At 41.0% G+C, this 26,170-nt stretch overlaps 1 protein-coding gene across 1 annotated transcript in view; it reads left to right on the forward strand.

Annotated features, from left to right (window-relative positions):
• The window catches only part of NPAS3 (neuronal PAS domain protein 3), an 875,944-nt gene that overhangs the window by 812,847 nt on the left and 36,927 nt on the right, over positions 1–26,170 (forward strand). The window contains exon 8 of the mRNA XM_054716524.1: positions 224–342. Coding sequence (XP_054572499.1) covers positions 224–342 — 119 coding nt within the window. The remainder of the gene's footprint in view (positions 1–223; positions 343–26,170) is intronic.

The raw sequence follows: 26,170 nt of genomic DNA on the forward strand, positions 1-26,170 counted from the left end.
GGAAAAACTCTTGCTAGAAACTGGAATGAAGTTACTTTGGATAAATTAATTTTTTTTTTATTTTCTGCAAAGTAAACATTTTCTAAATGAGGTAAATTGATTACTTGGCTCTTAGCACCTATCAGTCATTTATTTTTAGTGAACTCAAGGATTGCACCTGAGCAGTAGCTGTGAGGGGCTGTGCGGAGATCTAATCGTGTGTATATGTCTTTGTTTTCCTCAGTGGAGTCAACCAGTCCCAGCCTGCTAACCACTGACAACACCCTTGAGCGTTCCTTTTTCATCCGAATGAAATCTACTCTGACCAAACGCGGCGTGCACATCAAATCATCAGGATATAAGGTAAGCTGGGCTTCGGAAGTGGAAATAGCTCTGTCTTAGGTCACACCTGGGTCATTTGTATTGAGTTTCCCAACTACTTTGGGTACATATAATTAACACGTGATCTTGAGCAACACACCGGGTTCTTGGCTATCTTCCTGTCTCAAGGGAGGGCTTCATTACACCTTAGTCTCACTTCAGACATTACTGCTACACCAAATGCCGCAATATCATGCCTTTCCTTAAAGCACTTGTGATTAACGCACCAAGGGCCTCGGCACATGTTAGAAATTCACTTTGCTGCAGAAGGTGAGCCAGATGTATATCAGTCCTTAAAATGAGAATTCTGGAATTTCTGCTTATCAGAATTCCACTTCTCCCACTTAACTCTTCAAAGTCCCCCTTTCTCTTGAGAGAAAGACTGTCCATTTTAATATTTCAGACTGGCCACTGAAATTCATACATGTAAGTAAGAAAATCAGGTTGGGCATCAGAAATCGTGTACCGTAACATATAGAATAGTTAGTATACAGATTATATGTTCCCCACAACAACGAAGACCAAATCTAGAGTCGTAATCTTCATTATTATATCATTTTAGTTACTATAGCAACATAAATTAAGACCTATAAAACTTATGAAATACCTTTGGCAACGTGAATCATATCAGTTTTACAACACACTAACCAACCTCTCAAACAATATTTATTATATGTGGAGGGAAAACATAAGTAGACTGTACTCTGGATGTGGCCCCCACAACCGTTCCCAATTTCAGAGTGTAGGGCTTTTGATAGCTAAGCTCTTTAGGGTGACCACCGTCAGCGAGGGTAACAGTCCGTATTATCAGGCCTTAAAAACCTGATATAAGTAATCAAGACTCTGCATAAAAGTCAGAGTCAGGCACTGTATTTGACATGAATTCTTCAGAGAAAAAAAGACAGGCGGTGGGGAATCAGGCCCTTCCACGCACCATCCGAACCTGAGCTGACTAGTCTAAAAGGCAGGCTCAGAGCAGCCATAACCTTTAACAGGGTCAGAGTAAAGGAGCGGACCTGAGCGGCCACCTGCTGCTGCTTCACCCTACAGACCCCGTTACAAAGAGATATGTTGGAGGAAACAAACCAGGCTCTATCCTTAGGATCATTTTGTATTTGCCTACCTTGCTGAGCCCAATGCATTTATTAGTTGTTACTGTGTAGTATTGGCCAGTTTGGTTTCTATAGGTCAAGTATGGGTTTAATGACTATTGTCATTTGAATGCAAGAAAGATACATTCTTTGTGTCCAGTTTTCAGGAGCTGTGGGACTCCTTTTCAAGGATTACTGTCTGTCTGTCAGCATTTGTTCTTCACCTTTAGTGATTTTTACTGGTTCCCAGGAGTGAAGAAGGTGGGCCAGGAGAGGTATCATTTGAAAAAGGAATATTTAGTGTAATTCAATGTCATTAGATAATATAATATTCTGAAAGAATGTATAACACCCACATGACAAACTAGAGATGTAAAAGCTCTGTACAATTTTGGATCTGCAAAAATGCGGGGTGTCAGGTTAAAAAAAAATAATATGGGAAAGTAGTATGAGTTTCAGTCTAGGCAAGAAACCAAATAGCTTGGGTTCTGTTTGTTTGTTTTGTTATAGGGGCACCTCAGTAAGATGAGCTGAAAGTGGGCAAACTAACGTTTTAAATATTAATACAATATTCATTCATTCAACAAATATTTATTGAGCTCCTACTATGAAGCCTCTTCTAGATCCTGGCAACGCAGTACTAACATTAAAAAGCCTCTGCTTCCATGGCATTGCATTCTAACAGGGGGAGACAGACAATGACAAGATGATGAGGAGGGAATAAGTAAAGAAGGTGATTTCAGAGAGCGATGAGGACTAAAATAACAGTAGCTAACATGTATGCACACTGCAAAGTGTTGGATATGGTACTGGGAACATGTATTAGCCCTCGCCAAAATCCTAGAAAAAAGTAGTTCATTGTTTTCATTTTACAGATGAAGAAACTAAGGCAGAAAAAGTTAATTGCATATCTCAAGGTCACAGGTTGAAGAGACAGAGCTAGGTTTTGAACTCTGGGATTCTAGCTCAAAACTCCATGTACTCAACCAGTAGGCTACACTATTACAGAGACAGTGATGCAAGGTAATGTGAGGGCCTGGCCGGTGGGGGCCCCACATTAGTTATGAGGGTCACAGAAGGTCTCCCTGAGCAGGTGACATGCCACCTGTGAGTGGTGAATGAGAAGGGACATGATGAAAACATAAGGAAGAAGAATTTCTGGAGCTCCTTGGGTTTAGGATTGAAGACACCTTGCTATAAGAAGGGGCCTTTGAGAAACAAAATATGAAAAAGTACAATCATGGATGTCTAGGACTGGAAAAGATTTAGGAGCTGTTCCCATTTCCACCCAATCATGTATGTTAAAGTGACCACACTCCTCTGACAGAACTCTGTCAGTACGTCTTTCTCAAGGTTTCATAAAAGTGTCCCTCCAATGCCTAACCCCTTCCCAGAACCACTAACAAGAGGAGATTCATCAACCTCCCCCCCCACCACCACCACCACCATAAGATGAATCATCCAGCTCCCCCTCCTCCCTCCACGGTGAACTTCCCTCGTTAATTAACCTTGTCTGAAAGTTAGAGGAAGAGCTGGCTGTGAGAACCCATGACACGACACAGCTGAATAACATCCCTATTTATCTGTTCATTCTCAGTAAATAAATCTAACAGCTTATAAAACATTCAAATAAAACTGGTAATCACCCTACCACCACACAATAAACACAAATAAAAAGAAACAACGATGATAATTTCTCCATACTCCTAATTTACTACCGTTGTGTGCTTCTTTCTTTTCCCTTAGTTAAAGATCCAAGATGTTAAGCCTTGCTCAGGGCGAGTCATTATATTTCTATTTTTTCCTGTAACCTCAGCACATAGACTTTTCTGACCTTCTCCATCATTTTCTCTGCCACTCTCTCTTTAGTGTCATTGTCACCAATAGTAGTAATTGTTACAAAAGTGCCATTTATTGACTCTGTGGCAGACACTATACCAAACACTTTATGCTTATTTTAGCTAATCCGCACATTAAAGACTTTCTCTGTCCGAGGCATTATTATACCCATTTTGCAGGTGATGAAACTGAGGCTTCAACAGGTTCAATAGCTACTCTGGAGTCAGGATTAACCCCGGTAATTAGGCTCCAGAGTTTGTCCTCTTCACCCCTCTGCTTCACTACTTAACAGATCAAGTCCAAAGAAGGGCTCAGCATGAGCAGGATCTCAACACACACAAAATTAAAGTATTTTTTTTTATCTTTATTGTTGAAAGTATTACACAGGTCCTCCTTTTTCCCCCATTAATCTCTTCCAGCCTGCTCCCGTCTCCCCCAGCCCCAGTCCCTCACCACCTCATTATCCATGTCCACGGGTTATGCATATATTTATACAGGTTCATTGGTTGATCTCTTCTCACCCACCCTCCCCTGCCTTCCCTCTGAGGTTCAACAGTCTGTTCATGCTTCTATAACTCTATTTTTGACCATCAGTTTATTTGGTTTATTAGAGTCCACATATGAGTGAGATCATGTGATACTTATCTTTCTCTGACTGGCTTATTTCACTCAGCATAATACTCTCCAGCTCCATCCATGCTGTTGCAAGTGGTAAGAGTTCTTTCTTCTTTACTGCTGCATAAATTCCATTGTGTAAATGTACCACAGTTTTTTTATCCACTCATCTGCTGATGGGCACTTAGCTAAGACTTCCAAGTCTTAGCTATTGTAAATTGCGCTATGAACATAGGGGTGTATATATTCTTTCTGATGAGTGTTTCGGGTTTCTTAGGATATATTCCTAGAAGTGGGATGACTGAGTCAAATTGGAGTTCCATTTTTTATTTTTTTGAGGAAACTCAATATTGTTTTCCACAGTGGCTGCACCAGTCTGCATTCCCACCAGCAGTGTACTAGGGTTCCCTTTTCTCCATAACCTCGCCAACACTTGTCATTGGTTGATTTGTTGATGATAACAATGCTGACAGGTGTGAGGTGATATCTCATTGTTGTTTTGATTTGCATCTCTCAGATGATAGTGACTTTGAGCATTTTTCCATATGTCTCTTGGCTTTCTGTATGTCCTCTCTGGAGAAGTGTCTATTTTGGTCCTTTGCCCATTTTTTAATTGGACTGTTTGTCTTCCTTTTGTTAAATTGTATGAGTTCCATATATATTTTGGAGATTAATGCCTTATCACATGTATCATTGGCAAATATGTTCTCCCATGTAGTGGGCTCTCTTGTTTTTTGATGATGGTTTCTTTTGCAGTGCAGAAGCTTTTTATTTTTATGTAGTTCCATTTGTTTATTTTCTCTTTATTTTCCATTGTCCTAGGACAGTGGTCGGCAAACTCATTAGTCAACAGAGCCAAATATCAACAGTACAACGACTGAAATTTCTTTTGAGAGCCAAATTTTTTAAACTTAAACTATATAGGTAGGTACATTGTTATTAACTTAATTAGGGTACGTGGTATTTTGTGGAAGAGCCACACTCAAGGGGCCAAAGAGCCGCATGTGGCTTGCGAGCCGCAGTTTGCCAACCACTGTCCTAGGAGATGTATCAGTAAACATATTGCTAGGAGAGCAAATAGCTACAGCAATCTTGAGAAAGAAAAACAAAGTTGGGGAATCACAATACCAAATATCAAGTTATACTACAAAGCCACTGTACTCAAAACAGCCTGGTACTGGCACAAGAACAGGCATGTAGATCACTCGAACAGAACAAAGAACCCAGAAATTGACCCAAACCATTATGCTCAATTAATATTTGACAAAGGAAGCAAGAGCATACCTTGTAGCAGAGACAGTCTCTTCAATAAATGGTGTTGGGAAAATTGGGCAGGTATATGCAAAAAAAAAATAAAAATGAAACTAGACCACCAACTTACACCATGCACAAGGATAAACTCAAAATGGATAAAAGACTTAAACATAAGACGCGAAACCATAAAAGTCCTAGAAGAAACCATAGGCATCATAGTCTTTAAAAAAAAAAAAAAAAAACACCTGTGGCCTGGTTAAGACCTATCCTTTGTGGCTCAGCATCTCCACAGCACCAGTTTACATAGATTTGCAGAGATCTGCCTTCCTTTCCAGGAACTATAAATCCCACTCAGGTGCCCATGACCAAGAATTCTAGCTAAGGAAGTGCCATCTGGATCTGCTCATCCAGGTAGAGTGTAGTCTGCTGTTGCTTCCACGCCTCAGTCCTCCGGAACCTTGCCCTCTCTCTGATAAAGTTCTCCAACTGTGAGCTGACATTTGGTGTCTCTCTCTTCATTTGTTTTGAAATGAGCATTTTTATCTGGACTGGCCACTTTCTATGCCTCAGGGGCTTCCTTGTTGTTTAGGTCTCATTGTTGGCCACATATCTGAGCATAACACAGCTCTCCTGTAAATTGCACTGCATTAATATTCTGCCTTCTTGATGGGTCTATGTCTGGGGGAACTTACCAGGTGTAGCACAGAGGGTGAGAGGAGATCTGTAATCAGGGAAATTAGAGAAGTGAAGACTAATTAGGTCGCATCCTTAGCCCCTATCTTTGGAGGATAGTTTCCTTTGGCACGGGACTGTCAGTTTTCTAATCTGTTCTTAAATGCCTGCCAGCACCAGTGTTGTTTGTGCAGTACTTACCCAACCACATCATGATGTCCTAACTCTGATGGCCTGGGAGAGCGTCCTGGACTGGGAATCACAGACGAAGAGAGAAAAGCTCCGTCATATTTATGTAATGCTGAGAATGTCTCTGAACTCCCTGCAAAGACAAATATCTCCTAGTAGCGAGGATTCCTGCTATGACACATATGAACAGATTCCTAGAGGGCATGGGAGAACTCCAGATGCTGAAAAATAAGCAATCTCCCACTTGAGACGATTTGGATGTGGATTTGCCTATAGCCAAGTGTTGAACTAAATGATTTCTGAAATCTATCCAGCCTCCTTATAAGAGTCATAAAGTATAAGTAAAAGAGAAAATAATGTGTAGATTCACTAGTTTAAGACTGCAGATATGCCTTAGCTTTAAGACTATATCTAAATATGAAGTAACAAAAGCAAAAAATTAGAGAGTGCTAATTATCTCTATTTGCCTTCTCTAAGCACAAACGTAAGTGCCTTTTAAATTAGAAAATCCTCTTGTTCACTTTTTAAAATTCATGGTCGTATCTGTTCTGTGGAGTGAGGCACTTTCATAATTTTAACAGTGATTTGTTTTATTTTGGGTGTCATAGATGCCTTTAAAGATTCGATGAAATTTGTCAAGCCTCTTTCAAGGTAAATTCATTTTGCATCAGGAAGTTCCTGAACCCTTGAAATGTTTCTAATGATTTCAGGTTACAAGACTATCTAATATGATATCTTGATACTTATTTAAAAAGAAAAAGCAAAGTACATCTTCCAGAACATATTTCACCAATATCACAATAGCCCTTTCCTTTCTCACTTCTCCCTCCCATTTATGCATGTAGTGTTAATACACGGTGAGGTCCTATTGCAAAAGACATCAAATTTTCAACCTAATATTTAAAATTGCATCTGATATTTTCAGTGGTACATGGTCCTCTTTTTTTTCCCCTGTTCACTTAGGTGCGCAACAGAATTGCATCACTAGGGTTCCCAATGTCAAAATCACAGCCGAGTAAAATTTAAAGTTGAAGGTTTCTCGTAGGCAAACATATTCTTGACTGAATGTGTGTATTGACAAGTTTCAAGATAGCAATCTAAAAGGGAATTGTTATTTACTGTTTCAACAATCTGGAATTTCAGTTCTTGGTTTAATTATTTAATGAAATACACAGTATCAACCCCTCCCTCTTGATCACCTGCCCCTTTAATGTGCTGTCAATATTGGTTGAATCCACCTGCTTCTATTTACATTCCTCCAGTTTAGTATATTTTTCTGGATCTATTGTGAGAAATTACCAAATTACCTCCCAGAAAATTTTACTTCTCCATTCTATCCTGCATGCTGCTCTCTGGAATATCTTCCCAAAGCCCTAGCAATCATTTACTCCTCTGCTGCCAAATCATCAATGGTTCGTAGTGTCATGTATTCAAGAATCTGGCTGTAGGCCACCTTTTTTACCACCATCTCCATCATTCTTTCCTGAAACTGTTAATACCGACGCTGTAGGAAAATCCATCCAACCATCTTTCCTGAAATAAGTTTGCATATTCATACTGCTATGCCTTTGACCATGCTGTTTTCTTGTCCTAAAATGCCTTCTGCCACACTTCCAGCTAGAAAAATCCTAACCAACACGGCACCATGCAGATGCACTTTTTTGTTTTCATCTCCTCCCATCCCCCATCCTTCCTCATGCCTCAATTTTCTCACTGGTAAAATGAAGCTATTAGCTTTACATCACCCACAGAGTTTTCCTGGGGATCAAATGAGATAATACAGGCTCAGCTAAGCATCTCCTCTCCATTTTTAGGAATCACTTTCATATAATTTCGTATGAACCTTAACCTTATCAATTAGGAGCTCTTCTCCTCCTAGACAAGTGTGGACAGGCTAGATGCCCCCTGGATGTTTCTTCCGCTCTGAGATCCAGAGCCGTTCCAGGTGTTGGCCATATCAGTTCTCTCCTGAAGCCTTTGCCTCGGCTCTGTGTTGTCTTGAAGTGATGACCACAGTGTTCCAAGCTGTGCACAATGCAACTGTCTTGTCCAATCAACAGGTGAATTTCCAGAGAAATCAAAAATTCTGTCAACCCATTCAGGTTTTCTAAGACTACCCATTTATTGCCTTTCAATCAACCCAGACACCTAGAATAAACTAAAGGGAAAATAATTTCCCAGGGTAGAACTTACAGGCAGAGGTTATTGTGATGAAAAATGCAAATAGAGGCAAGAACCAATGAAATCAAATTTTTTAAATCCTATTATTGCACTTTAGTCCCTGTTCACCTCTGTACAATTGTTCATTACAACATGGTTTCCAGTGTCATTTCAAATACAACTGACATCAACTGACATTGTTTCTGATCTTAGAGAATTCATTTCCCATTTCCAAGGCATGACAGTAGTTCTACTCTGGGATGTGTCATTTCTGCCGGGACTAATCGCTAGCTATTTTACCAACTGGAGGCATAATCACTAGCCATTCTGTAAAGCATCTGTAAAGTCTAAGTGTGTCAATAAATGCAACCCAAGTATCTTGCTGACAGGTACTTCATTTTTCATTATACAGATTTTAGAAACAAGGTAGGAGAAGTAACAGCATCCTGTCTCCGAACAATGCTAGAGCTTTTCAGGTTGGGTTTATTAGTCTTTGGTAACTAAAAATAATGGAAGTGATTATCTCTTTAAGAATGACATCATTGGTGCAGAAATTAACAACTCTTTCTGTATATAATGTCTTCACTAACAAATGCCCTTCAAACCTGTCATTAATGTCTCTGTAAATATATTCTCAATCTGGTAGATTTTAAGATAAAATCTATTACGAGACTTTGGCCTATTAAAAAGAGTTTTAAAAGAAAAATAAACAGACTTAAGCACTAACAAGTAAACTCAAGTACAGTTCATCACTTTTTCAGGCCCAGCGCTCTTTGATGTTTGGAGATGCCTAACAGCAGCAAAGGTGCACCATTTCTGTTTCCCTAAAGTAATCTCTTGATCCAGTGATCTGAAGTGACAGTTCCTTAACTCTTTACAGATTTCAAGGGCTGCCAGATACATTGCCCTCTTTGACCCTCATTACCTCAAAGCCACTTTACTAAAGAGTGATTAAGCACACAGGCTGTGATGTCACACAGCTGACGATGTGGACTTGGTCCGGCCATTCCTGGCTCTGACTGCAAGTAAGCACATATTTCCTCCCCTGTAGAGTGGGAGTACCAGTAGACCTCCTTCACAAGACTATTCTGAAATAAATTGAATAAATAAATTGCAGGTAAAGTACTACCATAATGCCTGGCACACAATGAGCTTGCAATATATGTTCATATGTGAAGTTTCAGGTTTATGGAACTTGTGTTGTGAGGTTGATAAAGGTTAATCTAGGCAATCCACAACTTAACTTCTACACCTCTGCATATGCACCTATAACTATGGGAAGTAGTAAATCATCAGTAGTATTTCAGATTATCTCCTGGAAGTTATATGTGTCTAGAATAATAAACGATTTATTCCGAATATAGAAAATGCATTTATTTCTGGGAAATTTCTCTTTGCTTAAGTGTCCTGAATATTGATTTGATTATAAGCAACAAAATATGATTGAGATACGTCATCTGTCCCTTTAACAAAAGGAGCACATACCCAGTGACTTTCTTCGGAATTGATTTGGCGTCATGGCAAGACTAATATTGCCCTTTAATGCAAGAACTGAAGGAGGGGCAGGGCCAATTTGATGTTGTTGGTCTCTGGAATAAATAGGGTTCCTAGGATCCTGTAACCCACAAGGCTCCTAGGCAAACTACCACTGCGGCATGAACCCAGCTGCATCTCAGAGGCACTACAGGACACTCCGGCGTAAGGGAAAGGAGCCAGGGTTCAGGAGTTCATATGCCTCATGTAGAGACTTCCCGGGGCCAAGGAAGTCATCACATCTTTCCCATCTCTATCTCTCCACCATCACTAAAGAAGGCCTCATTGCAAAGTGTGCTTTGAGTTACAAGAACACTCTTATTTAAACAAAAAGTCATCTGTATAATCAATTCTCAACCCTCTGTAATAATATTCAAGGGAGAGGCTTTGGACTGCTGCCTTGACTGTGTGTGTGTGTGTGTGTGTGTGTGTGTGTGTGTGTGTGTATGCGCGCGCGGTGTGTTTAATCTGAACTACAAGTGGGAAATGGATCTCCCTGTGTTGCCATGTTGGAAACATCACTCTCAGCTCATTGTTGGCAATGATGTACAGAAACAATCCATGTAAGTTATTATTAGACTGGTAGCAGTATTTATACTCCCATACTTCCCTTTCACCAGGGCTTTTGTACCAGGCCCTATTGTTAGTAAGATAAGTTGACGTTTCCTTCTTTTTCCTTTTAAAAAGGCTGCACTAATAGTTGACATATGCTATGACATTTCTTGTGCTATCATATACAGTTTTTTAAATCAACATGTATTGAACTTATATCCCACTTGCCCCAGTTCTAGTTGTTAGAACTCTGGAAGCACAATCAAGAGTCACTTGCTTAGTACTTGGTGGTTCTGAATGCATTCACTAGTCCTCAATAGCCCCTTGTCAAATGTCCTTCAAACCCATGACTCCTTGAGAAGTCACGAAAACAGAGCGGCTTCATAGGGGCACACCTGGTGAGGGGACCCAGAAACTCCATGCTGATGCCAGCACACTGCTTCTTACTTGCTCTGCAACACTGGACAAGCAGACTGATGATTTGGGGCTTCTGTTTCATTGATACAAAGTACAGTAAGTCCTTACTTAACATCATCAGTAGATTCAGTGGCTTTAACTGAAAGATGTATAATGACACCAGTTTTTGTCATCAGATAATTGATATAAACAAGTTCCTATGTCTTCTCATCATCATCAACATTATAACAAAACAACACTATAACAAAACTATGTTGCATGGAAAGTTATTTGAGGCCTTTCTGTATACAATAGGACTTTATTTCAGTGTTCTTAGTCATCTGACATTTGAAATTAGGTCCTCTGTAGCTCCACTTTCTATATTATGGTGAAAGCCCCATTGGGATACTCAGGCTGGAATGAAATGGAGGATCTGCCTCATGAGGAGCAGCCGCTGACTCTTGGGAAGACAGAGGCTGAAGCCTGCCAGGAGATCCCGGGGAAGGCTCCCCAGAGCTGCCCATGGCCTCTCGCCAGTGCTGGTTTGAGAAACTGAAATATTAATGGAAACATTTAACCAAATCATTACCCCAAAGGAGAAGAGATCTGGGGATTCTATAATTCTTAGGGAGGACTCAGTGAACTTTTGTACCATGTCCTATGTAGAGACAATGGATAGATTAGAACCTGAGAAATCAATCTAGATCCTAAATTAAAGATAAAAGTAAAATGCTAATTTGAGAGTAACACTCTGTTGCTTAATTCCATGAACAGTGACAAATTTCTGTACTCACTTTAACACAATATGTACTCATCCCTCTTTTTATGCCACAAACATACAACATCATGTTCTTATCAAACTTATCAGTCTTCCCCTTTAATGTTTTTGCAGTTGGCTTACTGGTGAACACTTTGTAAGTCAGAAATTGTTGTAAATTTCCATTTGAAGGGAACTACAATTTATAAACTGCCTGAAATAGCCCTTCAGGCAGTTGAGTCCTGGATAAATGTTCTTTAAACTGATGAGTGGAATTAACAATATTATAATTGTCAAACTGCTCAAAGAGAGGTATCATGGAATGTAGAACATTCTTACTCTTGAATTGTTGTGTTCTATGGATGTCCTCTCTGGAACACCAAAGGGACAATGCCTCATACCTCCAGTGCTCAAGCACACACAGAGCCCTGTAGGTCAGTCACAGAGAAGTTATAACCCACAAGTCAACATGGATTGACAGCAAGCCAGTCAGTAGGTGAAAAGAGAGTAGAGCCCAGAACCAACAGATCATGTTGTCACTGTCCCACAGAGGACTGACAGGATGCCAAACCTAGAGGGGTCCCCTTGTCCAATCTTTCTCCTCAGACCGCGGGTTTACCCTGGCAGAAAGCAGCAGTGGAGGTTTCCCACAAGAGCTCAGGAATCCTTTCCCTCCTGCATCCATAAATCTTACCTCCTTATCCTGCCATCCTATCCTAAAACATTTAAAAGGATGGTGCTCCGCTAGTGAAAATTCACAGGCACCTGCTGTTGGTTTCCTGCCTGCTCAGATTTTTATGCAGCTGTGATATCGCAGAGTGACTCTGTTCAAAGCACTGAACAGTGAGGCTCAAACAAGAAGGGAATCCAACAATGTTTGGTTATAAGGATGTCAGCTACTCCTCTTCTCCTACAGCATCAGTAATCTGTCATTCTAATAATAATAATTCCCTTTTGACATCATGGAGGAAAGGAGAAATCATCACTGACATCAAAAATGAGGTGATATTTCAGCAGTATTATTTCACTGAAGATAAAATGGAAAGCTTTATTACTCCCCATGCCTTTGAAAAAAAGGCTGAGCAAGGCATATGCTGACCCTAGAGCTTATCTATTTCAGTTCCTTCCAGACTGATCTGAAATAACTAACTTTAATTATCCCAACTAGAGTTTCAGATCCTGCTTCCCCACCAAAGCTTTGTATCTACATAATGGAAACTTTTTCAAAAACAAGTTTTATCAGATCATAATAAACTGGAAATCAAAAGAAAAAAAAAGTCCAGTGTGACCCAGAATCATCTATAACTTTCATGGTTCAGCATCACCTTTTGTTCAGAGTATTTAGGAATTGATTTCACTCAATCATGCAGTCAATACTGATTGTGTACTGTTGTGTATTACACACTCTACTGGGCACTAGGAAGACAAAGATGGATAAAACAAAGTCCTTGGTCCAGAGAACAGAGTCTAGACTTAGGCAGGCACACAAAGTAATGACTAGGAGACCATGTGACGTGTGCTTTAAAGGAGGTATGTTTCAAGAGCCATGGCATGAAGTGAGTAACTCTGATGGAAGAGGAGAGGTTCTCACAGAGGGCATCATTTTAGCCAGACATGAGGGAGGGAAACGCTGTGCAGAGGGAACAGTATCAGTACAGAGATGAAGGCATCGAGTGCGCTGAGCAGAAAGAAATCTGTTTCTGAAGGGACTCGTGGGTGAAGACATCTAATCTGACTAAGCCCCTGGTCGGCAAACTGCGGCTCGCGAGCCACATGCAGCTCTTTGGCCCCTTGAGTGTGTCTCTTCCACAACATACCACGGCCTGGGCAAGTCTTTTTTGAAGAAGTGGCGTTAGAAGATGTTTAAGTTTAAAAAATTTGGCTCTCCAAAGAAATTTCAATCGTTGTACTGTTGATATTTGGCTCTGTTGACTAATGAGTTTGCCGACCACTGGACTAAGCAAATGCAGATGGAGCAGGAGTCTTCATTCAGTGCAGTGCCAGCCCAATGGGCGGATCAGCTTTCAGGGCAACAAAATGAAGATTAGGATTGCTACATTCTAACAAAACTTCTGGCATTTACTATAAAAAAAAAAAATACTGCTTTCTAACAAGGAGACCAAGAAGGTTGTTCTTAGCCTGTAGTGTAGGGGAATAAGTAAGTGGATTTAAGTAAGTCATTGGATAATTCCTTTTGGAATTTTTCTCAATTTATTTTTCCTTTCACTATTCTGGCCTACATGAGTACAGGGATTTCTTTTTCCCCCTGAATCTTAGTTGCTGGCATAAATAGACATTCTGAAAGGAGGAATATGACTTTCCTAGAGCCAGTCACTCAAGAAAAAAACTAAAGGCGTTATGCATTAAAAACTTAGATTACAAAATGAATCAGAAATAGGAAGCATCACACAGACCTCAGTCACCCAAGTCCTAACAGCGCTCTGTACACTGTGAAGTGGCTGAATTCTTAGGCATGTCTGGGTATTTGGAACAATGTAAGCAACGCTTACATTTCAGGCAGCCTAAGGTTAACCTTAGATTGACCATTTAGTAAACCTCCTGGCTTTAAGGATGATGACGTTTTTCTCATTTAAAAAAAATTACTTGTTCTTCAACTCATTTTACTTCTAATCCTAGCTGGTTATTCAGCCCTTCTGCTAACTGTTGCAGCCTTTATAAAAAGTGTTATCTGAGCACACAGTCCCTTTGTTCCAATAAGACTTGAGCATGTCAGATCAGTTACAATTCACTTGCAATTAAAGAACTGTTGCCAAATGAGCAGTAACCAATTACTAAAAATCTGAGTTATAAATTTGCAAATATTCAATATTTTAAGTGATTTTTTAAAATAAAATACAGTTAATAGCTACTGGATTTTCAGTATGAACAAATTTTCACCATTTTTCTGTCCCTCTCCCCAGAAAATACAAATTTAAATCCCTGGATTGAATGCTTACGTTTTTAAAAATCAACTTTTTAACAAATAAAAAGAAGAAAATCTCCTTTTCCCTATTTTTGCATGGTCTGCATTTATCAAATATAGTGTGAAACTGGTGCTTTGTGTTGCAGATCACTAGTGGGGCTGCTTTTTATCTGCTTGATTTTATTTAGTTTTCTTTCTCAAACATCTTTTTTCTTCTTCGAATAATCAATGTTCTCAATTGCCCTCAAATGCATCTACTATCATCACACAGCTAGTGTAACCCTGCACACTTCCTAGCCATGCAAGAGCCATTGAAGAGTAGGTCTTTCTGTTTAAGTCAGCTCTCCAGATGCAAGGGAATCAGATCCCCAGTTGGCTCTGGACTTTTTCACTATCAGATACAGAAGCTAAAAAAGAGAACTGGACAAAAATGGGCCTGGATATATGTTGGGTTTCTCTGCATGCACTGAAGCAACACAGAGCTCATGCACAATAAACAAACATGCATTATGGGTTGTTTTCAGTCACTTTATAGACATATGCATTCATAAATTTTGATATGGTTGTAAGAAGCCGACTTTGATGGGACCAAACTCACAGACGAGCGTTCGATCGCTGGAGCAACCACAGTCTAACTTTATGTTGACAATTTATCAGCTCTTCTCCGTCAAGGAAAATTGTTTTTTAGTGCTTGCCTATTAGCAATCACATGCATAATATGAAATTGAGTTTTGGGGAGGACGGCCTGCCATCTGTCTTTCTGATATATTTTTTTTCAGTGTTTCACGCTCAAGTTCAACTCTCTCGTCTCAGAATGCTGTAAAACAGGATTCACCCATAATATGGGCACTTAGCAAGAGAAATGGGCCAGATACCGATGTAATCTTATAACTTGCAGACTTTTAAAATAGAAAATCATTGGTACCCCAATCTGTGCATTATCTTTTGAGTGCACTTCAAATTCTGCCTGCCTCTCAAAGCCAACTTTGGTTCGGCTGCTTCTTCTTAGAGAGCAGTTCATTAGTGTGCCTCGAGAAGTGTTAAAACACTTTTATAAAAATAAAAATTCAACGAGAAAGTGAAATGCATTGTGAGGTTAAGAAAATGAAGCTCTAAAGGATTGGTGTGAAGAATGGAAAAGATGTATTTAGCTTCCCTTCCAAGTTCCAATATGCTAAGATTGTTATCAATAATATTGTTTTCCTGCAACAATACCCGCCTCAGGGAAAATCTGCTCTGTAGCTGTCAGGATTATGCTTCTCAGAATATGCTTAAGGTGATTCTGTTAAATGGATAAAAAAAAACAGTACACCCCGAAATGTGGAAGGGTCGCTCAAAAGAACATTCCCAAGCCTTTCATGTGTAACCGCATTTGTGCAGTGGGCATTTATTATGCTATAAATTCCATCACTGATTTTGGCCAGTTCAGATTGATTCTGCAGTAACTGTAAGTAATGAACCTTCCAGCGGTAAAGGGAGGAAGGGAGTGGGGGGGGAAGAGAAGTAGCCAATACCCGTGTGGCTGTGAAAATACACATTGGAGGGTTCATTTAGTCACAGCTTTTATCAGGTTATGCAGCCAGTACCCTACAAAGCAGGAAAACAGAGGCCCAGGAAAACATACAGGCTCCTTGATATGACTCCAGCAACCGTGATGGGCAGACACAAGGAGAATGCTTCTTGGGAAAGGAAACGTTTTGTTTTCCCCTGAGCCTTTTCTTTCCAGATGTGTTCCCTCTCATCATTTTTACTTTTCTTCTTACCTAACGTGTGGGCGGAAGGCCGTGCTACCGGAGCACCACAATATGGAGCTCGCTTTCCCTAGGGCAACGCTAGCCCTTCCTGAAGCTCAGCCCCCCGGGGCCCAGTGCCTGGGACTGGGTGGACCTCAGCCCAGAAGAGGCTCCCCGAGGTTGGTTGGGGTGGGACTGTCGTCAGTCAGACCTTCATAGAGAGGCAAGTCAGTTACCCTGGAGTTCATTACTGAGCCTGTTAAGCAACTAGGGCAGCCAATGAGATGAACAGCAGGAGAAACGGAGGCAGAGATGCCCTGTGGCCCCCGCTAAAGTGGTGGCGGGAGGAAAAAAAGAGGTAAATGACAGAAACTGACGCAGTAGTAGTCAGTATTGCAGGAAAGCAGCACCATCTCATATTAGGGGCTGGGCTTTTTTGTAATATTCTTTAAAACTGGCACTCAGGAAACAGAAGAGTGTGAGTTGGGATCATGCATACCCCCAGTGCTAGAGAGCAGGGAAACTGTGGGCAGCCAGAGGTCTGAGAGGAATGTGTAAAATTATGACGCTAAAGACACATTTCACTTACTCGGGAGGCCAAGGAAGTACTTGTTTTAGTCTTGCCCAGCTCCCTCCCTTCTCTGACCTCATTTTCATGGAATGCTTAGGAGCAGGGAAGGGGTAAGTGTTGGAGGGACAGTGGGCTGGGGTCAGGCCCAGAATGTTGTCTCCATGGTGACAGCATGGGCATGGGCGGGTGGGGGGGGGGTGTCACAGCTTTACTGGAACATGGGCAGACAATATTTTGTGCCAGTCTTGGGGTCTGTGTCCCTATACCCATCGCACTGAATTTTCAGAAATACAGAGACACAAACCGATAATCCATCAAAGCATCCTCACTGTCCATTTGTCCCCATGAATAAATACCACAAATGTTTTGAGATTATTTCCCTTTCCCTCTTTTTTTAAAATATATTTTGTATTGATTTTAGAGAGGGGAAGAGAGAGGGATAGAGAGATAGAAACATTGATGAGAGAGAAACATGCCTCCTGCATGTGCCCCACTGGGGATCAAGCCCGCAACCCGGGCATGTGCCTTGACCTGACCGGAAATGAACTGTGACCTCCTGGTTGATGGACCAATGCTCAACCACACCAGCCAGGCTCCCCTTCCCTCTTAAGAATCAGAGTCATGGAGCTGAAAGGCCCGTAGCTGTGGTGTTTGGCTATTGTGAGGTAGGGCTGATAGAATGGACCACTTGTGGCCTCTTTAAATATATCCATTTTTCATTGGGCTATTAATAACTGCCATTAGATATCTTATGTAAGAAATCCAGAAAGAACAGGACAAACCTTTATATATATGTGGGCACCCAACGTTAGCCAAATGGAGAAGCCCAGAGCCAATTATAGGGGTGGGTAGTGGACAGCAGGGTACCAGTCCCTAGTGGACATTTCCAGCTCCCAAGTACACCTGACAAAAGCCTCTTCCTGTAGGTGTCACTTGTTACTATTAGCATTATTGAATCTCGCCATCAGTTACCCTTTCCAGCTATCAGTTATGTGATGTTAATTATCCTATCCCAATAGAGCTACCAAACGGAAATTAGTAAAAATTATCTGTCAATTATTAAAAGCAGACAGTAATCTTTAATATAGATATTTATGAGTGGCTTTTGTATATGTAATGACTAATATAAAAAATAATCATGTTAGAGGCATAATTGGTGACTTGGAAGAATGTTCAGAGCCCTGGCCTTAAAATCAACAGATGTAGGCTTGAATCCTGGGTTTGCCATTTGGTATGTATTTGACCTCAGGGAACTCGTTTAGCCTCCCTAAGTCTGCTGAAAGGGAATAATAGTGCCTCTTCTGAAATATCATAAAGTTATTATGAGGTTAGTGTAAAATGAGTGAAAATGTTCTGTCAACTCTAAGTCTCTGTTAATATCCAATAGTATCTTTATTGGATTATAACTGTAAAATCTAGGATTTTAGCATTTCAGAAAATATTACCTTGGCTTATGTTTATTACTAGTAATGTATCTTTTCCCCACTTTATTTCTGTGCTTAGTATATATATTTTTGTGAGAGAAAAAAATCTTTAATAGAAGCCTTCAGGTTATCCACTTTATTTCTGAAGAGGGCAAAGGGGCAGAAAGTATGTTCCTAAAATAAGGAGAGGAAGATATCTGGAGTTCCCACCATGACTCTATCCCCTCAGCGGGGTTTCCTCAGGAGAATGGATGGGAAGTGGCCCTGAATCCATGGTCAACAACCTGATCAGGGACCTGTGGGCATGAGGAAATTCTTAGGACTTTGTCATTGCCGCTCACTTTGGTTAATTCTAAAATTAGTTGTCTAGTGTTTATATTAGCTTATTGTCAAGTTGGTTTGTATTATTTATTGATTTAAAACATATATATATATATATATATATATATATATATACACACACACACACAGTATATATCCCTCTTTGCACTGAAATAAAGAAATAAGTTACCAGACTCAGTAATTAGTAATATAGAGACTTTAAGTTCCTTGAAGTGAAATGGTAAGTGTATTCTCTTCAGGGCCATGATGAGCCAAACTCGCTGGACATTTTCTGTAGTCTAATAGTATGACATCTTGAGTATGCAATTGTATTCAGGGAGTAACTAATCCCCAAGGAGAATCTTACCAACATGTACTTTCTAAAGCAATTTTGTTTTGAACAGTTTCTGAAGCATCAGAGAGAACTGAACAGTTTTAGAAGCTCAGATGAATCAAAACAGGAACTGAGAGCGGTGGGATGCAGGGCAGTGGGGAAAAAGAGCACTGAAGCCCTGGCCGGTTTGGCTCAGTGGATAGAGCATCGGCCTGTGGACTGAAGGGTCCCAGGTTCAATTCCGGTCAAGGGCATGTACCTTGGTTGCAGGCACAGCCCCAGCGGCGGGTGTGCAGGAGGCAGCTGATCGATGTTTCTCTCTCATCGATGTTTCTGATTCTCTATCCCTCTCCCTTCCTCTCTGTAAAAAATCAATAAAATATATTTTTTAAAAAAAGAAAGAAAGAAAAAGAGCACTGAACTTGGAGGAACATCAGAACTACATTATAGCTGTGTACTCATAACCAAACACTTCATCTCTCTTAGCCTCCAGTTCCTGATTTATAGAACCGGTACATTAATACATGTTCTGCCTATCTTAGAGGCTTTGTAAGAATCAAAAGAAATAAGGTAAGGACACTATGAACTGTCATGCTGCTGATGGATAGAGTGTCCAAGCAGTCACTCCATCAGGGGGTGCCTCCCATGTTCTGTGTCCTGTAAGGTACACACAGAAATGAAAGACACATTCTGTGCCTTTAAGGAGAAAGAGACAGAGACAAGGAGAGAACAACCTATAATGGGACATATCTAGGGCTGACGGGGTGGCAGGAACAATGGTATGAGTTCAGAGAGATGAGCACAGTTTGGGGCTAGAGTGGCCAAAGAAGAGCAAAAAGGGTTTTGACATAGATCTTGAAACTGGATGTTATTTTCACTGATGCAGGGGCCAGGGAAGGGATTCCTGGCCTGAGAGGTGGTGTGAGCAAAGATATGGAGAAGGTAAACACAAGGCAGATGCAGCGGGTGGTGGGCAAAGCTTTTAGAGTTTAGGGAGGGAAGGTCTACAAGATGAGGTTGGGACGAAATTGTCACAAGACTTTTATGAAAGCTGAATGGTCTAGTTGGTCTCAATTTTAGTCCAGAATCAATCAAGGTTATTGACTTAAATAAGATTAACAACAATAATATTTCATATGTCAACATGGCGCTAGATGTTTTCAAGGTATTTTTAAATGCACTGCCTCGTGTTTTGTTTTTGTTTTTTTTTTTTAGCAATTCTGTAAGACAGAGATGGCAAGGGTGAGCGAGCCCACTTGACACATGGGAAATGGAGGCTCAGAGAGGCCATGTGGTTGCTCCAAAGTTGTGTATGACGGGGATCGTATCACTAATGGTCTGTTTTTCTAAGTTAAAGACACTTTAGGAAGATGAATCTGCAGGATAAACCAGAGAGAAAAAATAAGAGAGACCAGGTAGGAAGCTGCCCACCAAGTTGTCCGGATGTAAGATTTCAATAGTCTATGTTAGTCTCATGGCACAGGGAATGGCTATAACGAGACGTGCTCAAGGAAGCATTCACAAGCCTTGATGATTGACTGGCTCTGGGAAGTGAGAGGCAGAGGATCGAAGATGAGTCCATGAAAAGTGACACACTCAATAATTCTAACTTTAACCTGTGATGAAGTTGATGGAAGGGTTATTAAAAATAAAGAGCAGTTCAAGATTCAAGACTGACTAACTAGCTGAACACTAGCCTTACCAACATTCATTCTTTACCCTCATCCTGACAGGCTGCTGGCCATTCTTTTTTTTTTTCACTTTCCTGTTATAGCCCTGATCACATTAGGTATAGAGAGGTGGACTGTGAGCTGCTTAGTAATAGTGATAGCCCCAGTGACTGGCACAGAGCAGTGCCTGGTAAAAGTTAATCAAACATTGATTGAATGAATGAATGAGAGAGTGAATGATGAATGAATGCCCTCAGAATTTTCTCCCTAAAAATCAGGTCAAGTCATATAATATTTTCTTGAAAAGTCTTCAGTGGCTCCCCCTTGGTCTATAAAATAAAGTCACCATTCCTTGGTGCAGCATCAGAGCGTTCCACAGCCCAGCCCCCTTGCACCTGCCCCAGCGTTTCCCCACCGACTCTACTCTGGTCCCTGTACTCCTCTCCAGTCCGAAACACAAAAGTGCAGTTTTGTGTCTCTGTGCTTTTACTTATAGTTCTTTGACCTAAATGCCAATTAAATTCTATTTATTTATAAAAAGTCAGCTCAAGTGTTCCTTCTCCGTGAGCACCTCCCGCTGTGCCTCATCAGGACAGTTCTCCCCCGTGCTGCCCTGCCCCTTCCATTTTCAGGTCTAGTTTAGGGCCTGACAGGTTTGCCTCCACAGGGCCTGGCAGAGTAAGGTTTCATATAGGGGAAAATAAAGAAAAATGGCAAAAGAGCTGCTTAGGAAAGAAGGTAATGAGCTTAATTTTCATGTTCTCTTATAAAATGTACCTCTTTTCTATAAATTTCTCTCAGCGGAAATGAAAATTCATTTAAACATTGCATATTTAAACAAAGAAACTGCTTCCCTCTCTCTGCCTGCTAAGATGCAGAGTAGTTTTAGTTAATATCCAGGATTTTTGTGTTTTAATTCCTTACTCAGCAGAAAAAGCCCAATCAAACAAAAGGAAGAAGCCGACATCTTTTGGATTGACAGATATCAAGGGACACTACCATCTAATTTCCTTGTTGATTAATTTGAAGGTAATTTCCTGGTGACCCAGGCTTCCAAAAATGTATTTTAAGTGGCATGTTGGTAAAAGAAAATTAATTTCTCTGCGTTAAACTTGCCAGCTTTTGAATTAATTGCATGAGCATAACAATCAATTAATAAATGTTAAGCAAACAAGGGAAAATCGGTCAATTAAAAATGACAAAATTGATTCCAAGGGTAGATAAACCAAAAGACTGTCATAATGCTCACTTCTAAGTTCGGATATCCTGCCTCTGTCCGACCTCCCTCCCTCTTTTTGCACAGCATTCAAATTGCTGAAGCCTTATTATAATTTCTTATAAATAAATTACCAGCTAAGCCTTCTTCGCTGCTTTAGCGGGATTAAGGAAATCAAACATAAACAGCAGTCCTCTAGTAGCTACTAGGAGAAGGTCATTGCTTTGTGAACGTGTGCAGAAGTGATTTTGAAAAGGAAGCCTTTGCAAAGTGGACCAGTGTTCTGCCAGGAGGAACCTCTCCAGGCTGCCTTCCTGCCCCCGATCATAAACTCAGACCCTGTCTTCCAGAGACGAGGTGAAGTGGGAGTGGCAGGGGCTAGGCATAGTGCTTACCTTCTTAGAACATTCAAATCGAACCTTCCTAAACATGGTGCTGTCTATACTTTCATATCGGGGGCTGAATGTGACCTGGGATACAGGGATTTAACCTCCTGGCCTGGATTGTGAAGAGAGAGATGGAAATGACGTCTAATGGAAGTATACGAAGAATAGAAATTGTCTTGTGAAAATCTCTGCAGGTTGCATAGGCTTCATAATGTGGGTCGTTATTACTGTTGCGTATCTGGCCTGCTATGCTGGTCATGAGTCCTAACTCAACAGTGTGTTTTATCAGAAAATAACCCCATTGTCCTCTCAGACATGGACGAAAAATAAACCAGGGACTGGAGCACGCACGTCACTAATGTCCCCATGTAACCAATGGCATTTACCATGACATATGTGTAAAACTCCGGAAACTACATTTTAGCAGGTAGAAGATTTCTGAATAAAGTATGAAAAAATGAAACTAAAGAAGTACATTTAAACTTCTATGTCCTACTGACTCTTTACCTGAATGTTGACAATTTTTCAATCCTAATGTAACCAAAACAAAACCCACTTCCCAAAACCTTTTGCCATCCACCAGCCCTTACCACCTCAGTAAAGTCAGCATCCCCTCTCCCCGGGCTCTGGCCAACAGCTTAGAGACCACTCGTCACCTCAGACCCCACATTTGGTACATCGGCAAACTCTATCAGCTCTACCTCAAAGTATATCCACAACTCAGCTGCCTCCCACCATTTCCTCCGGGGCTACCACTATCTCCCCGACCTGGCCTCTGCAGGAGTCTCCTACGTGGCCTTCCTGCTTCCACTCAGGCCCCCCGAGCAGCCCCTTACAACAGCAAGAAATATTTATCAGACTCATCTCTCCACCTCTGTCGATCCTTTTCATCACTGTATCCCCAGAGCCTAGATCAGTGCCTGGCAATAGAGGGTGTCCCCCCAAAAAATGCACATACACTCTGAATAATTATTAAAATACATTTCATTTTTAAAATGTAATAGAAATCAGCTGTTAAAGTGTCTATACATTTTGAGGGGACACCCTGTACTATTAATCTCGGTAATACTTGTCAAATGAATGAAATCATGTCATTCAGATGGGGTACACAAAATGCTGCAGGAACATGTGAACGTTTGAAAAGCATTATCTGACCAGGTAGAAAGCAGGAGAGAGTAAGGCACCTGCCTCTAAATCTGAGTAAGTCACACATCTGCCAGTTCACACACCTGCCAGTCTACTGCTCACCTCACCCTCCTCTCAGAAGTGTCATGGAAAAGGAGATGTTATGGGGGAGGGGCAGGGAAGTCTGCCCAGACTGCCTAAGGCTTTTCACCCAGGAGTTATGTCTGCCCAACCAAAGTAGGAGTAAAAAAGCCAGGTGCTGATGCCAGTTCACTTAAGCAGTCGCACTCTTACTTGGCAGTCATGATAGCACAAGTCACTCCAATAATCAAAAGAATCATTACTTGTTTTGCTAAAATCCCCTCCTCAAAATAGCACAAGACGTGATATTTCAGCACTAATGAGGTTGCGCCTGAAGAAGTGTGATTTTAATTGTGATGGATTTAGAGAATCCATGGTGAAACTGCAGGAGAGCGGCGTGCTCTTCCCAGTTCCGGGGAAAGTGCATTAATATCCCATGTCTTTGTTTTATTTAGTCTTTGCTGGCTGTGCGGAGAATCACCTAAGGTAATGGGAGAGCTAGTAGGGACGACATCAAATAGAACTCTATACAGAAACTTTATTTTCTCCTCCTACACTTTGACTTGAGACTGCACAACAGAGGAATATTTGTCTTGAGTTGCTTACAAGCTACTGAATTGATTTGTTTTGCCACTGACAGTTCTGGTCCTGACACAACCTTCCCACCACCTCCCATCCTTCCAAGGTTGAAAGTCACCACTTTAGTACACTGGCTCACTGCGCCTTTTCGCTGGCAGATGGAGGAAAGGAGTTTCTGCAGATCTTACTTCCTTCTAAGGCCGATCTGGGCTGGGTGTGAGAGCTCCTTGTGGATGTCCACATCTGCGCGGTGTTGTGATTCCTTCATTAGAACCCTGTGCACTTCAAGGGCCATATGCTTTCAAGCTTCTTCAAATGACATTAGGGGAAAATATCCTCAAGGCATTATTTTTAAAGGGGACTTCAAACAGTTACCCAAGGGAGAAAAAAAGTATAGCACATTTGAACTCCAGGGGATTGCAGGAGAAATCTTCCTTAGCAAGACTGTGCAAAGGAGCAGTCTTTTTAGTTTGAGGGGAAAGTTAAGTGTTGGTCACAATCAGGGATACATTTGAAATGTGGATGGAGAAAGATGCAGAAAAATCTCCAAATCCCTGAATCCTTACCATAAAATCCTTCCCAAAGAAGACAATGACTTGAGGAAGGAAATATTCTTTAAAAATAGTTTTCGTTCTTCTATACAATGGGATAAAGATAATTGAATAGTCTCCCCATATCTTGCAGAGTGCAAAAGTCTGCAAGTTCTTCCCATTTCCTGCCACATAGGAGACACTTCTAAAATGATTTTCCTCCTTGTATTACATGATTCAAACTCATATTTTAAAGACCTGGGAAGCGAGGCTACAGAAGAGGTAAAGCTATTTATTTTGAGTTTCCCTGCAGAGGGTCTGCTTCAGAGGTCAAATCAAAGAGACACTTCTTCAAGTATAAACCCTCCTTCTTTCTAGACAGATCCCAACCTGATCTCATTTAATGCATTATGTCTGCTTTCTTAGGCATTATAGTTGCAGTATTACATATCCAAAGGGCTCTTGAGAAATTCCCTCGAATTGATAATTCTAATTTCTTATGTATAACTACTCTATATTCACACCGAGGACAGCTGCATTGTATGCTAAACCATGAAGCGCAGAAATTGGTCCCTTTGTATGTAGGTCTGTATTAAATTGAGATGCTCTCTTTTCCCCCGTTTGTTCCCACACTTGAGTTCCTGGTGTCAGTTTGTATTTGGCTTCTTGAGCATATTAAAGTTCCTCCAGCGCTTGTGATGTTCTTGCCAAGAGCACACTTGCAGCAATCTGCGCTAGAACAGTCTTTGTGCCAATTACTTCAAAAAGTCTTCTTTAAAATAAAAAGAGGGAGGGGATTTTTTTTTTTCTCTTTTAGGGAACTTTCAGGTTACAGTGTGGTGGCTTCAATTTTAATTTCTTAGTCAGTCTTCCTGAAATGATGACTTACAGGCTCCGGATTGTGCATCTTTGGGTTGTTTTTTTTCTTTTCTTTTCTCTTTTTTTTTAAAAGCCTTTCTACAAAATGGAAGTCCTGATAAAGACATCCGAGGAGCAGGGAGAATCAGCGTGGAGGAAACTGCTGTCACTGCTGAGGCCACACCCTCATCTAGTTGAACAGCTTTGGAAAGGAAACTGCTAGAAGCTTGTTAAAGAGTTTCCAAATGTGTGACTGTAAATGACTATCTCTAATCATGGCTGAATCAACCAAATGCAGCAAACGAGCTGGTGACACGCACAAAAGTCATATGAGTGTTTTGAATTGCATATGCTGAGTGGATAATAATCCATGTCAGTGCCTTGGGGTCTTTTGAAGGTTAAAATCTTAAGTTTGATTGAGTCATTTATATAGAGAGATATAAACACATTTGGGAAAACAAAAGAGGGAAGTGAAAGGGAACACATAGTTAAGTCCTCTGCAGTGCACTCCTGAACAGTAGAAAAGGGGCTGGGCGAGGATGAGGAGACCTCCCTTTTCTGCCCGTGTCTGCGGGCAACTGGCCCGTCGCCACATCTGTAACGGGAGGGTCGCACGAGGTAGTCTGCAGGACCCTCCAGCTGTACACGCTGTCTTTCTGGGATGCTGAACACAAAGAGGTCTTGGCACAGGTGTGGATTAATTCACTCCATAAAATGTGAGACGTTTTGAGAGGCATGCCATTATTAGAAATTACCCTCATTAAGGATGAAATTTAGGATTGCATTAAGCAGCCTTATAAAATGCTAGCTACAGGTTAAGAAACATTGACGAAAATATCCTGTGCTAATCAATGCTAAACACGTAACATCCGGGCCTCGCAAAGAATGGAAACCAAGATAAGAGAGACGGAAGGTTGCAGAGCTTAGGGCTTTGATGATGGGTCAGGGCTTCATGTTCAAATATCGGATTTAATAGACACCACGCAAAGGAAAGGTCTCCC

This window comes from Eptesicus fuscus, chromosome 5, assembly GCF_027574615.1.
Source record: "Eptesicus fuscus isolate TK198812 chromosome 5, DD_ASM_mEF_20220401, whole genome shotgun sequence".
Classification (NCBI taxonomy): domain Eukaryota; kingdom Metazoa; phylum Chordata; class Mammalia; order Chiroptera; family Vespertilionidae; genus Eptesicus; species Eptesicus fuscus.